The following is a 12,204-nucleotide window of genomic DNA, read 5'->3' as shown; positions in this document are numbered from 1 at the left end:
GCGACCGTTTGTTTGGTTCTTTTCGTGTCTCTTAGCAACAAGTGGGCGCTTGTTTGCGCACGCGTACACACGGATTACAACTGGATGAGTTTGAGCCAGGCTGAAGCTCACAGAGAACCTGGAACTGTAACACGCCACACGAAGTTCTTAGGAAAAAGTAAGTTCATCGTTGTGTTGTGCTATAAATTTGCTTCAAAAAATTCATAGTATCTTCCTAACAAGCTAAGCCTTTCAATGTACTTATCTGATGTTTTAGGGCAGGACCAGGTTGATGTTAACTATCACAGCTAGCTAGCATGCTAGCCAGCTACACTGCAGAACTACACCCAAGTATTTATTGCTATATCTCTTACTGTGTATTAATGATCCTTCTGGTAAATAGTTTGGAAATGTGTTCTATTTTCACACCAATAGAGAATGACCCTAATATACATTTTTTACACCAATAGAGAATGACCCTAATATACATTTTTTTACACCAATAGAGAATGACCCTAATATACATTTTTTACACCAATAGAGAATGACCCTACTATAAAATTCCTAACATGTCTATCTTACAGGCGTCACAGAAAATGGGAAGTACAATTATTAGTCAAAGACTTCATGTTGGACTGCAGCAGCTCACAGCTTTGGCGGCTGTCACACATTCCTTTTTGGGCCCCAATAAAAACCACAAGTTTATTCAAGACGAGTCTACCGGGGAGTCGTCCTTGGTGTGCACATGTTTCCGCGTCTTGGAGCACTTAGACCTGACCTGCTCTGTAGGTCAGCTGGCCAATGAGACAATCCAAGCTCACCAGAAGGTCTTTCACTCTGGTGCGGGGTGCCTGCTATTTATGGCTGGGGTCTGGAGCAGGGCTGCCCTCGAATGTCTCCACAGAGACATTTCAATCCCACATATTGTGTCAGCCATGTCTGAAGGGCTGGATATATGTTGCAAAGTCTGCAGGTCAAACAGTGTGTCGATTGAAGACGTTCAACCAGTTGCTTCTGATAGTGGCACATCAGTACTCCAGGGCTCTCCACACACAGTGTTACGTAACCCTGTCACAGGGATGAACCCTAGCCATGGGGCCCTCAACAACAAGAAACGAAGCAGAATAAAACTCACTCACAGCAGACATTTTTGTGCAAATGATGAAGCTGATGAGAACACCACACCAGGGTTATTTTCCCATGCAGTGAGTTCTAAAGGAGTTGATATTGCTCACCTCGCTGAAGCTGTGAGCCATGGATGTGTGGATGCAATGAGCTTAGTGGTTGAGGTGAGCAAGATGCAGTCAAAGAACAATGGAAGTGGTGACAGCTGTAGAACATTTGATGTCAACAAGCTGGTAACGTGCACTCTGCCAGGCTTGTCAGAGGACCATTCATGTGTTTTACCAGGTTGTGTTATTCTGCTCTCTGCAGAGCAGGCTTCCCTTGTACATCACATGAAAGAACAGAAGTGGCAAGTTGTTCTCATTAATGGAGATCTCAGTGAAAAATATCGGCATCTTGGTTTCAATAGCAAGAATGACATCAGCCAAGTGACCGACAAGTTGGACTTGAAAGGCCTCAGCAAAGAAGATGATTGGGAAGACAATGTTTTAACAACTCTGTTGAAAAACAATGTGAATCTAGTTTTAGTCAATGGAGAGGCAAGTGAAAGACTCACCCAGCACTGCATGAGTCACCGTATACTTGTGGTTGAGAGGGTGAAGCCTGACATTTTGAAGGACTTTGCGGAAACAACAGGAGCTGTCCCTGTCACCTATGCCACACAACTGAGTAAGCACTGTGTCGGCACCGGGGTAGAAATCTCCATATGGAGAGACTGCAGTGGCAACAGAAGGAGAGCATCAATGGCTGTGAACATTGTCGCTGATCGTACTGCGCTGGTCACAGTGGTCCTCACCACCTCTGTGCACAGCAAGCTGCAGACCTTGGAGGACTGTTTCTGGGGCTGTGCCTATCGCCTACACCACACACTGAAAGACAGGAAACTACTCCCCGGTGCTGGAAAGACTGAATTGCTTTGTGTTCAAATCCTTCAAAAGCACATTAAAGATAATGGTGAGCAAACAAGAGGCAAAGATGGAACCTCTGCCCCACAAGCTAAACAAGGAAGAGCAGGAAACCCACACAGGGCTGATGTGTTTCAACTCATGGCAGATGGTTGGATGGACTACATTTCCACTCTGATGTTGAACAGTGGAACCTGTTCAAAAGTGGACGCTTGGACTACAATCAATCAGCAGCTGATAGATTTGAATGGGGGATTATCTCTAGATGCTAATTTCTCAAGACTGCTATTAAGAGATGACACAGAGGATGGTATGATGTCCCCAGATATGAAGCGCAGTGCAGGGAAGGTCTATGACAATATGACAGTGAAGTTGGAAGCATGGAGGAAAGCCCTGGATCTTGTTTTCCTTGTGTTACAGACAGACACTGAGATCATTACTGGCATAGATCCTAAACAAGTGGAGGGGCAATCAAATGTTATGGTGCTTTAATGGTTTTAACACATTGCTGTGCACTATCATTTTTGTATATTATCATGAAATGCATAACATGTCTAAATGTGTTTTATTCTTTGAATCCAAATATGCTGAAAAATGAATAAACTGTTGTAATTTCAGAAGTATAATTTAGAGCTTGTCGGCCATTAGTAAATTGCACTGGCCCAGCAACATTTTACCACATGGGGGAGACAAAGGATATGAACGTTAATCCATTTCACATGGTTTCCAACTCTATGGCTATATCAATAAACATGTCAAAATCCAGTCACTGAGGTGCTTGTGTGTTCAGATCTCAGTAAATGTTTTCATGCTTATCCCCATCCTAGAATTACATCTAAATCATCTTACATCCCACCTCGTGCACAAGTTATATTATACGTTCCACCCAGAGCCAAAGTTACAGAACAAGCATTTTTTAAAACCTTTCTTTAACTAGGCAAGCCAGTTAAGAACAAATTATTATTTACAATGATGGCCTACCCCGGCCGAACCCTAACCCAGACGACGCTGGGCCAATTGTGCGCTGCCCTATGGGACTTCTAATCACGGCCGGTTGTGATACGGTCTGGAATTGAACCAGGGTCTGTAGTGATGCCTCTAGCACTGAGATGCAGTGCCTTAAACCGCTGCGCCACTTGGGAGCCCAGAAGCATAGCATGTGACGTGTCATATTTTGTTAACCTCTTATCACTGACTACAAAGTGAGCATTATAGGCTATTGAGGTGATGTTCACAGTATTGCATTCAAAATGGAAGATCATAGCTTGTCTTCTATAACCAAATGAACAATAAATGCACTGTTCAAGTGTCACTGATATGGCCGAGGGAAATACATTTTTTCTGTCAGTGTTTGCATGAGTCTGTATTTGCTTCCTTTGTGTTATTTGCCTATGTGTCTGCACTTCGAACACTGCATAGGTCTAAGTCCCAGCCAACAGGACATGGTTTCATGACTTGCTTGGTCCTGTTTGTCATAACATAGAATAGTTTGCAGAAAAATAAACATTTCTAGACAAAGTAAATGTGTCTGTCAGATCTGTATAATCCACAACCCTGGAAATGTGAAAAGGACAACAATGTCCACATTTCTTATTAGGTCCCAGGAGCTGCCTTGTTTTTATGTAACGGTAAACTTTAATTATGAGCTTGTCACCTTGTTTTGGCTGGCCATATTTCCATTGGCCATAGTCTAACAAAGGTGCTCCATAGGGATCGTAACAGAGACGGTGAGGGCTTTACTTTGGGATCAAGAGGAATTTTAACTCGAGCATCACTCAATGGTGGTGTTGCTGTGAATGGGTGGGGGTGAGATGACCAATGAAAACATGACATCTGAGAAGGAAATGGGTCAGACCAAACTGGTGGCAAATTTGGAAGTTCAAACTAGGGCCAGTTTTTTTATGTGTCTGCTCACAACCCAACCTACATTGGAGGAGAGTCTAAAGCAAACCAAAGCCTGATGCTTCACCATGGCAAACAGTGAGTGAGACAGTGTACCTGGAGATGAATGCGTTTCTATGTGAAGTAGTGTCTGAAAATTATTCCCTTGGCACACAATTCCCACACAAAGACCTTCAGTTTCAACACGGAATGATTCTGAAACGATTATCAGTCCATCTGAGGATAGCCAAGTGAATAGAAAGTATTATTTTGTGCTGAGCCATTGTGGTCGGCCTGTGGTTTAATGTTTCATTGATATGCATGCATCTAATCAAGATGATATGATCAACCCTGCATACAGTAATCTGTGTTCTGTTGTGTCCAGTGCACACTTTGAAAACAGACATTCATAGTTTTGACTGGTTAAAGTTGGTTAAAAGTAAAACATATCGAAATGGCATAATTGAAATGAGCTGCTTCATACAGTTCACAACTCAAAATAGAGTTTCTATGTGAAGGGTCCTTTAAATCTTCAATATTTACATATTTCCTTGAATTCAATTAGACAAGCTATTGTAATGTACTCTGTTGTACTTTCTGCTGCATATTTCATTTGTTCTTCAATAATGTGGCACAGAATCACTGATTCTACCCAGAAGTTATAAGAAGCTAAGCTGAAGCCACCACTCAGGTTGCACAAGCCAAGGGTCTCTTATGACGCAGTTCAATCAGTAAGCCCCAGTCTTACCCTCCTTTCTCTGCTTGTGCTGTGTAGGGTTGTCTGGTTCAGTTAGAAAGTCAAAGCGTGTGTGTGTGTGTGTGTGCTTGCCTCGGAGGGCGCATGCGAACTGAGGCCCATAGGGAAAGTCTCCCCAGATTTCAGCCAGCTGCCCCGCTATAAACATTTCAGCGCTTAAGAGTGGAGGAAGAAGACGATGGAAGGTGGAACACACGAATCCCCATCCAAACTACACTCGAATATCAACTATTAGCACTTTCTTAAAGGAACGAGAAGAGGCCAGTGAGGGGTGGACCTTGCTGTCGCGGCTAACAAGCTCCTTTCCAAGTGCTGCTAGCGCTTAGATTCCTCTCTGCTTGGGAGTAGAGGGCATGCTGCACCAGAGGGGTGTTCTCAAACAAACTATCTGACCCTGGGGGTTAACTAAAATCAGGCTCTGTGAGGCTCGCTGGGGAAGGGAGGGGACAGCAGTTAGCATAAGGCTACTGTGGGGCTGCTGCACTGGTAGCACACAGCAGCAGCAGGGTAGAGGATAGAGGGAAGAGGAGATGGCCACAGGAGAAATCACCACTCTACCCGCCACACCTGAAGATGGAGGCAGTGGCGGCTTCCTTCCAGGAAACTTTAAGGAGCCCAAGAGGTTGTACTGTAAAAATGGAGGCTACTTCTTGAGGATAAACTCTAACGGAAGCGTGGACGGGATCAGAGATAAGAACGACCCCCACAGTAAGTAGTTCCAGTCCCTTGCATGGCAGACAAAGCTTCTTTATGCGTTTAAAGGGTAACAGGGACGTAACCGTGAGGGGAATCATGGAGGACTGAAGGGAATTTTACGAATGAGTGTGTTTATTTATGGCTTCTACAGCATTCAAATGACAGTCGTTCGTGTAGTTCTTTTACATTCGCCTTTGCAAGTGCTTTCATGAATGTGGTGGGTTTTGATCTCAGTCATCTTGATGTGTGTAACACGGACATTCTTTAAATGTCACTGCTATTACGTCACATGTAATTCAAATGTCCAGAATTAAAATATGATGTATCTTTCGTGTGAAATGTGCATTAACACATAGATAGACCAACTCGAGTCCACATAAACGGCCATTGATAGAGATTGAAGCACTAGGTTTGTGTTCTTATCAATTCAGTATAATATTAAAGTATCAATGATTAGCTTTAAATTTAACATGCAACAACACATTGAAACCACCTCACACATTGAAACCACCTCATAACTCACTATCTAGTTGTTTTTTCTTCAGTGTGTGTCTCTCAGATTGCATCAGTAATTGTGAGGAGGAGAAGGGGCCCATGTAGAAGAGGGGGTTTTCGTCACAGGAAGCACTGCTCAGTAGATCCTTGAGTGACAGATAGGGGATGGGACTTAGAACAGGTGCTATCAAACAGCTGTCCAAAAATCATCACAAGCAATGAACTACTATGGTAAAAATGGAGACGAGAGACTGACTAGTTTAAATGAAAAGGCCATTGGCCATTTCAATTATTGAAAAACAATTAGCATCTCATTTACTTTCCCGCAACATTTATCTTCAATCAACAAGGCATATACAATATTCTATAAGCGTAGTAGTAACCCATACACTAAACTGGATACACCACACTAAACCTATACACTAAACTATACTTTCTGTCATGACCATTCATTCAAATAGAACCAATGAAAAGGACTGTTCATACGCACATTTGCTTCCTCAATACGATTAAAGCAAGCGATTATGAAATAAACCATTGCCGAACGTTTCACTTAGGGATGTGATCACTAGACCTGCTGTACAGATGTTCAGTAAACACTAGATGCTCCCTTGCATGCAACAACTTCTAATGATGTATTCCTTCAGAGAGGAATGGATCTTCATGACATGAGTCATTAAACAAACCCTAAGTGCACACAGATGCCTCTTATATAGAAGTTTACAATGTATCATCATGTACTATCTTGCCTTATGTGGCCTGTTTGATAAGAACTCTATTTTATTATATATATATTTTTAACTATGCTATAAATATGCTATTCAAATATGCTCCATTGGCGCAGCACACTTAGGCTTATCTTGACTCCACAAAACGTTTGGAGTATTTACAGGATGATCACTTCAACCAAATACAAGCTTTCAATAACTATTACGGCATTATTAATATTGTTTCTCAAAATGTGAAAATTGTGAAGAACGATGGTGAACCACAACTTCGAATGGTTTTCTTGCTTATCTGACGTTTTATGAAGAAATATTGTATCAACTTGTTTGCCTCTGCTATATACTGAACAAAAATATAAACGCAACATGCAACAATTTTACTGCGTTACAGTTCATATAAGGAAATCAGTCAATTAAAATAAATAAATTACACCCTAAACTATGGATTTCACATGACTAGGCAGGGGCACAGCTATGGGTGGGCCTGGGATAGTTTAGGCCCACCCACTGGGAAGCCAAGCCCAGTCAATCAGAATCAGCGATTTCCCACAAAAGGGTTTTATTAGGGTTTCATCAGCTGCCCGGGTGGCTGGTCTCAGACAATCCCGCAGGTGAAGAAGCCAGATGTGGAGGTCATGGGCTGGCGTGGTTACACACGGTCTGCAGTTGTGACGTATTGCCAAATTCTGTAAAACGACATTGGAGGCGACTTATGGTAGAGAAATGAACATTCAATGCTCTGGCAACAGCTCTGGTGGACATTCCTGCAGTCAGCATGCAAAGTGCACAAGTGCAACTTGAGACATCTGTGGTATTGCGTTGTGTGAAAACTGCACATTTTAGAGAGGCCTTTTATTGTTCCCAACATAATGTGCACCTTTGTAATAATCAGGCTGTTTAATTAGCTTCTTGGTATGCCACACTTGTCCGGTGGATGGATTATCTTCACAAAGGAGAAATGCTCACTAACAGGGATGTAAACTAACTTGTACACAACATTTGAGAGAAATAAGCTTTTTGTGCATATGGGACCTTTTCTGGGATCTTTTATTTCAGCTCATGAAACATGGTACCAACACTTTACCTGTTGCGTTTATATTTTTGTTCAGTATCATACTCTGCTCTATCCATCCTTGTTCAACACCACTAACAACTAGCATCAATGGAGTTGCTATCAATTCACTCTGAGACTAAAGTCATTTTTCCTCCTCAGATAAGCTTCAACTCCAGGCGACCTCAGTGGGGGAAGTAGTAATCAAAGGGGTCTCAGCCAACCGCTATCTGGCCATGAATGCAGATGGAAGACTGTTTGGAGCGGTGAGTAAGCATTACCTTCCTTATAGCTACCAAAGCAGTTACCAAAGCAACTCCATTCCATCTGTTTTGGTATTGTCATGGTCTACAACTCATGCTTTACTCTAACAGGGACAGTCCCATGCCTAAGATGAAGGGTTTTCATTAAGTTCATGCTGAAAGCAAATATTATCTTGTCATACACTGACAACAGATTTTGCTTTCGTATTACATTTGTTAGTGTGGTAGCAGTGAATGGAGGTATTTATGGGATACTGCAGAAGTCCGAGCAGATAACTGACTGGTGTGTTTCCTGTCTCTCCTAAATGAGTAACCAGACTAGGCAATGGACACACACTGGCAGACACATTACAGACATGGCACCTTCACTGATGTGGTCAATCATCCAGGATCTGTTCTCACACGTTCTCTCAGGGTGGGGGAAAGTTACAGTTTGGTGTTAGCATTTTGTAAATAGACTGTTGTGTTCAGGTTGAAATTGGAAGCTGGAGGTATTGTATGTTGTTCTGTACTTGTCCTTATTCAGCCCCACTCACCAGCTTTATGCACATGATCATCTGTATAGATCGAGCTTACTTTCTAATACACTCATTACTTCTCACTTTACCTTTCCATTTTAGCACTGCCTTCCATGTCGGCATGGATAGTCTATATATATTCAGATATTAGGTGGTAGGGATTGAACTTTGTAGTCAATGTAAATGAATACACTTTTTATCTTTCCCAGTGTTGCTACCCTCTGAATTTATCTTCCAACTGTTTTTGTTCTGTGTGCCTGTTATAAGTGCCAGGGATTGCTTCCATGTAGGGTTAGGTAGGGCCATAAAAGTTATTCTCTATACTAGGTAGCCATGGTTCAATGGACAACAGGCCCCCTGTTGTTGGATAGGGCAGGGAATTCTGTTGGCCCTGCTATCAAGAGATATTTGAGCCAGATGTGATTGATGTCATCAGATCTTCCACATGAACACAAAATCACAGTGTGGACAGGAATAATCATTTATATTTTCCATTATTTCATGTAATAACAAAAAATGCAATAACAAAAACCTGTCAGAGGGTAGAAAACTGGGAGTTACTTCATTTCTATTGGACATGAGCAAATCTATTTCTTGCACACGGCCACTAGAACTGAACTGACCATTTGTTTTACTAATTTAAGAATGGATGATTATTCACACATCTTTGGCTTGGCAAAACATCTAGTAAAACTATTGAAAAATATCTTCATTAGTGTGTGACATTAAACAGGAGTTCAGACTGTTCTGGAATGTCCACTGAAACATTGGAGGTATTGAGGTCTGATGTGTTTTACTGGATTAATCAAATTATGATGTATTTTTTGTCAGTTTGCAAGCTTTTCCCTTTTCTCCACAGAGCATGTAAAAATCAACTATATTTAATTATGTCTAAATGAAATGGCTTATTAGAGGATATCACAATGACTAAACATTTGTGTTGACATTCCAACTACATTTCTTTCTACTTTTCCCCTAGACCTAGGCTAAACTCCAGTTATGTACATGAAATGTGGATCCTTTTTTTATAATATAAATAACCATCATTGCCCAAAGCTTGTGGACATTCCCCATTGAACATGGCTTTTAGTTCAAGAGTAGGTGTATTCATCTTGGTTTGAGAAACCTGCCCATTACGTTTTATTTCATAAGACAAAGACAAGATTTCAAAAGAGTTTCATTGACATTTATCATTGGTTCGGTTTACAATATGAAAGTGGATCAATTGTATCAAAGAATAATAGAACTGGATTAACAAATGTTGTAAATTGATCTCTGATTTGCTATCTCATATCTTTCGAACATTCTCTCTCTCTTCAGAGACGGACAACAGATGAATGCTACTTCATGGAGAGGCTGGAGAGTAACAACTACAACACCTACCGCTCTCGAAAGTACCCTGAAATGTATGTGGCACTGAAAAGGACTGGCCAGTACAAGTCAGGATCCAAAACTGGACCCGGCCAAAAAGCCATTCTCTTTCTCCCCATGTCGGCCAGACGCTGAGCTCATCTTGTCGTACCAATCTTAAAGTCAGCCTGGCTGCACACAAACAGACAGGACATGAAGAAATACAATGGAGCGTATTAAATGACTGTGACGACATAATCATCCTGTAGTTAGGTACTTGAACGGCAATTCAATTCAACTATATAATGTGAGTTTGACTAGAGCTGCTTCAAATATTCTAGTGTACTTTGATACTCTGCTTATTTTTCTTGGTTTAACAATTTTGAAGGTACATTATTTAAGATGAAAGAGAAAGTGATAACACACAAGATTCCACTGAGTAGCTCTGGGCTTAAAAAATGTACTTTTTACTGCACTGCAGCACAGGTTAGCTTGGTCATGCCCAGAACTTTACTTGATAGAACTTTTAAATAGAACATTGGGTTGGCAAAGATAAATCGAGCATTGCAAAACAAACAGTATACCTAGTACAATACTACAGTATATGATATTGCACCTCTCAATCTTAACATATGAATGATTCATTTAATTTTAGAGCTTAGAGGACCTGAGTTCTTCCCAAACAGAGTAGCCTATTTCTTCAAATAGTGTATATTTTTTTATCTTTAAAGACAAGAGGTCTTGTGATTTGTGAAAAATGTCCTTTACAGTGATCATCATCGGTACCATTGGCTACACCCTCCTTCCTGTGTAACAGTTCAGAAAAACCTATTCCAGTCTGTCATAAATATACACTTCAAGTATTATGGTGAAAGACCATCCACATGCTCATATGACTAGCATTGACGTGTTCGTGCTATTAGCATCAATGCACTTGGCTAGGCAGGTCCTGGAGGCAGCACCCTGTGGTACAGCTGGTAGAACCTCCCTGAGTAGACAGCTGGCAGCTCCTCCATAGCCAGGTCAATCTTGTCGAAGCCCTGGTTCAGGCCGTGAAGCAGAAGCCTGGCTAGGCGGCTAGTGATAGGAGTAGTGGAGCTAGTCTTGGTTAGCTCGGTTAGCTCCAGCCACTCACAGCGCAGGCACTCCTGGGTGCAGAAGTTGATGTCGTATGTGAGGGGGCTGATGATGTACATGTCGGACATACCAAAAGCACCTGGGAGGTTGTGCTGCTGCCGGATGCTCAGGAGGGACATGAACTCTGAGCGGACTCCCGTCTCCTCAAAGACCTCACGGACCGCAGTGAAGGCTTGGAAAAAGAAAGTAAACAGAACAAAAGGAAATTTTATATGTTTGTACTGTTCTTTAAACATCTTTGTTTTGAAAACCTTATTACTGTACATCTTATCTGACTGCATGATAATGCTCACTGGACACAAATAAAAATTGTGTGATACAATGTGAGCGCCCTTAACAACATTTTTACATTGTAATTCATGAAAATGAAATTTGGTTCTAAAAAAGGGAATTCGATTGTACTTTAGTCACATACAACGCTGCTTCAGTAGGTGAGACTTTGTATCAAAAGCTGCTTAAAAAAAACAAGTTGAACTTGTAACTAGTAAAATGTTTATTTGAAGTCTGTTTAAGTCTTAAAATTGTTTAGATATATGCTTGAGTGTAGTTCACATGAATGTCTGAGGAGGCAGTTTCAAAAAGTAAACATTCCTATGAATAGGCATGTGTGTGTGCATTTAGATATTGTCTATGTATGGTATACGTTATGTGGTTGCATCACTGACCAATGTTTTCTCCTGGATCCGAGAGCCCTCCAGGGAACTTCCATGCATTTACTGTCTGAAATTAAGTCACAATAATATTCTTTGAATTAGGATGCAAATTGAATGGACTGCATCCAAGTCTTTGATTTGTTAAAGTGTCCTCCAGGGTCCTTCAGCATTGATAAGTATGTTACAATTGTATGTGCATAGGGACAAATCCTAACTTATATCCACCTAATTCACACTTGTCAAATGTATGCTTTAATGTTAAAAGTGATGCCTTGTACTCAGATCTAAAGATAGGATTCTGCCTGATGCGTTAAATATTCATTTTGATGTCATTGTATATTGTTATTCTTGAGAAAATCTAAGCAACTAAGTTTGGTGTTTAGTTTCACCACTCTTAAACTATATTTAAAGACAGATCACTGCTGTTTAAATGATGAAGTAGTTGTATACATTTATTGTAGCTCTTGATTTATTCAAATTCTACTTTTTGTTTGCAATTATAAAACAATATTTTTCTATATTTAATTTCCTTGATCTTGTTCAAAGTTTTGATGAACTGTAAAGCACTACACTTTCATCATTTGATTCCTCTTTGTAAACATACATACCTACAAAGTGCTATATTTGTTGAAGCTACTTATATCTGCAACAAGGTAGGAAAATTCAAGA

At 40.9% G+C, this 12,204-nt stretch overlaps 3 protein-coding genes across 4 annotated transcripts; 2 read left to right on the top strand and 1 right to left on the bottom strand.

Moving 5' to 3' along the window:
- Positions 1-16: 16 nt before the first annotated feature.
- On the top strand, positions 17-2,774 carry bbs12 (Bardet-Biedl syndrome 12). 2 transcript variants are annotated; one of them, XM_021561334.2, is made up of 3 exons: positions 49-157; positions 257-330; positions 564-2,774. In XM_021561334.2, the coding sequence occupies exon 3, from the start codon at positions 576-578 to the stop codon at positions 2,499-2,501; it is 1,926 nt and encodes a 641-aa protein (XP_021417009.2). In that variant the 5' UTR covers positions 49-157; positions 257-330; positions 564-575; the 3' UTR covers positions 2,502-2,774. The 2 variants fall into 2 exon arrangements, with proteins under 2 accessions (XP_021417008.2, XP_021417009.2); XM_021561333.2 differs by lacking the exon at positions 257-330 and having other exon boundaries at positions 17-157.
- Positions 2,775-4,790: 2,016 nt separating this feature from the next.
- LOC100136280 (FGF2) lies at positions 4,791-9,942 on the top strand. The gene is given in 3 exon segments (NM_001124536.1): positions 4,791-5,355; positions 7,777-7,880; positions 9,716-9,942. Coding segments are annotated over 3 exon segments (468 nt in total). The 5' UTR covers positions 4,791-5,177; the 3' UTR covers positions 9,902-9,942.
- A 665-nt stretch (positions 9,943-10,607) lies between these two features.
- On the bottom strand, positions 10,608-11,237 carry LOC110488890 (nucleoside diphosphate-linked moiety X motif 6-like). The gene has a single exon (XM_036943030.1). It carries the CDS (start codon positions 11,161-11,163, stop codon positions 10,684-10,686), a length of 480 nt encoding a protein of 159 aa, XP_036798925.1. The 5' UTR covers positions 11,164-11,237; the 3' UTR covers positions 10,608-10,683.
- Positions 11,238-12,204: the final 967 nt, after the last annotated feature.

Source organism: Oncorhynchus mykiss, chromosome 14 (genome assembly GCF_013265735.2).
Source record: "Oncorhynchus mykiss isolate Arlee chromosome 14, USDA_OmykA_1.1, whole genome shotgun sequence".
Taxonomy (NCBI): domain Eukaryota; kingdom Metazoa; phylum Chordata; class Actinopteri; order Salmoniformes; family Salmonidae; genus Oncorhynchus; species Oncorhynchus mykiss.
This window is presented reverse-complemented; position numbering and strand designations above follow the sequence as displayed.

Excerpts from the sequence above, each read along its gene's own strand:
- bbs12 (XM_021561333.2), top strand. The coding sequence starts at position 576 with ATGGGAAGTACAATTATTAGTCAAAGACTTCATGTTGGACTGCAGCAG.
- LOC110488890 (XM_036943030.1), bottom strand. The coding sequence starts at position 11,163 with ATGCAGTCAGATAAGATGTACAGTAATAAGGTTTTCAAAACAAAGATG.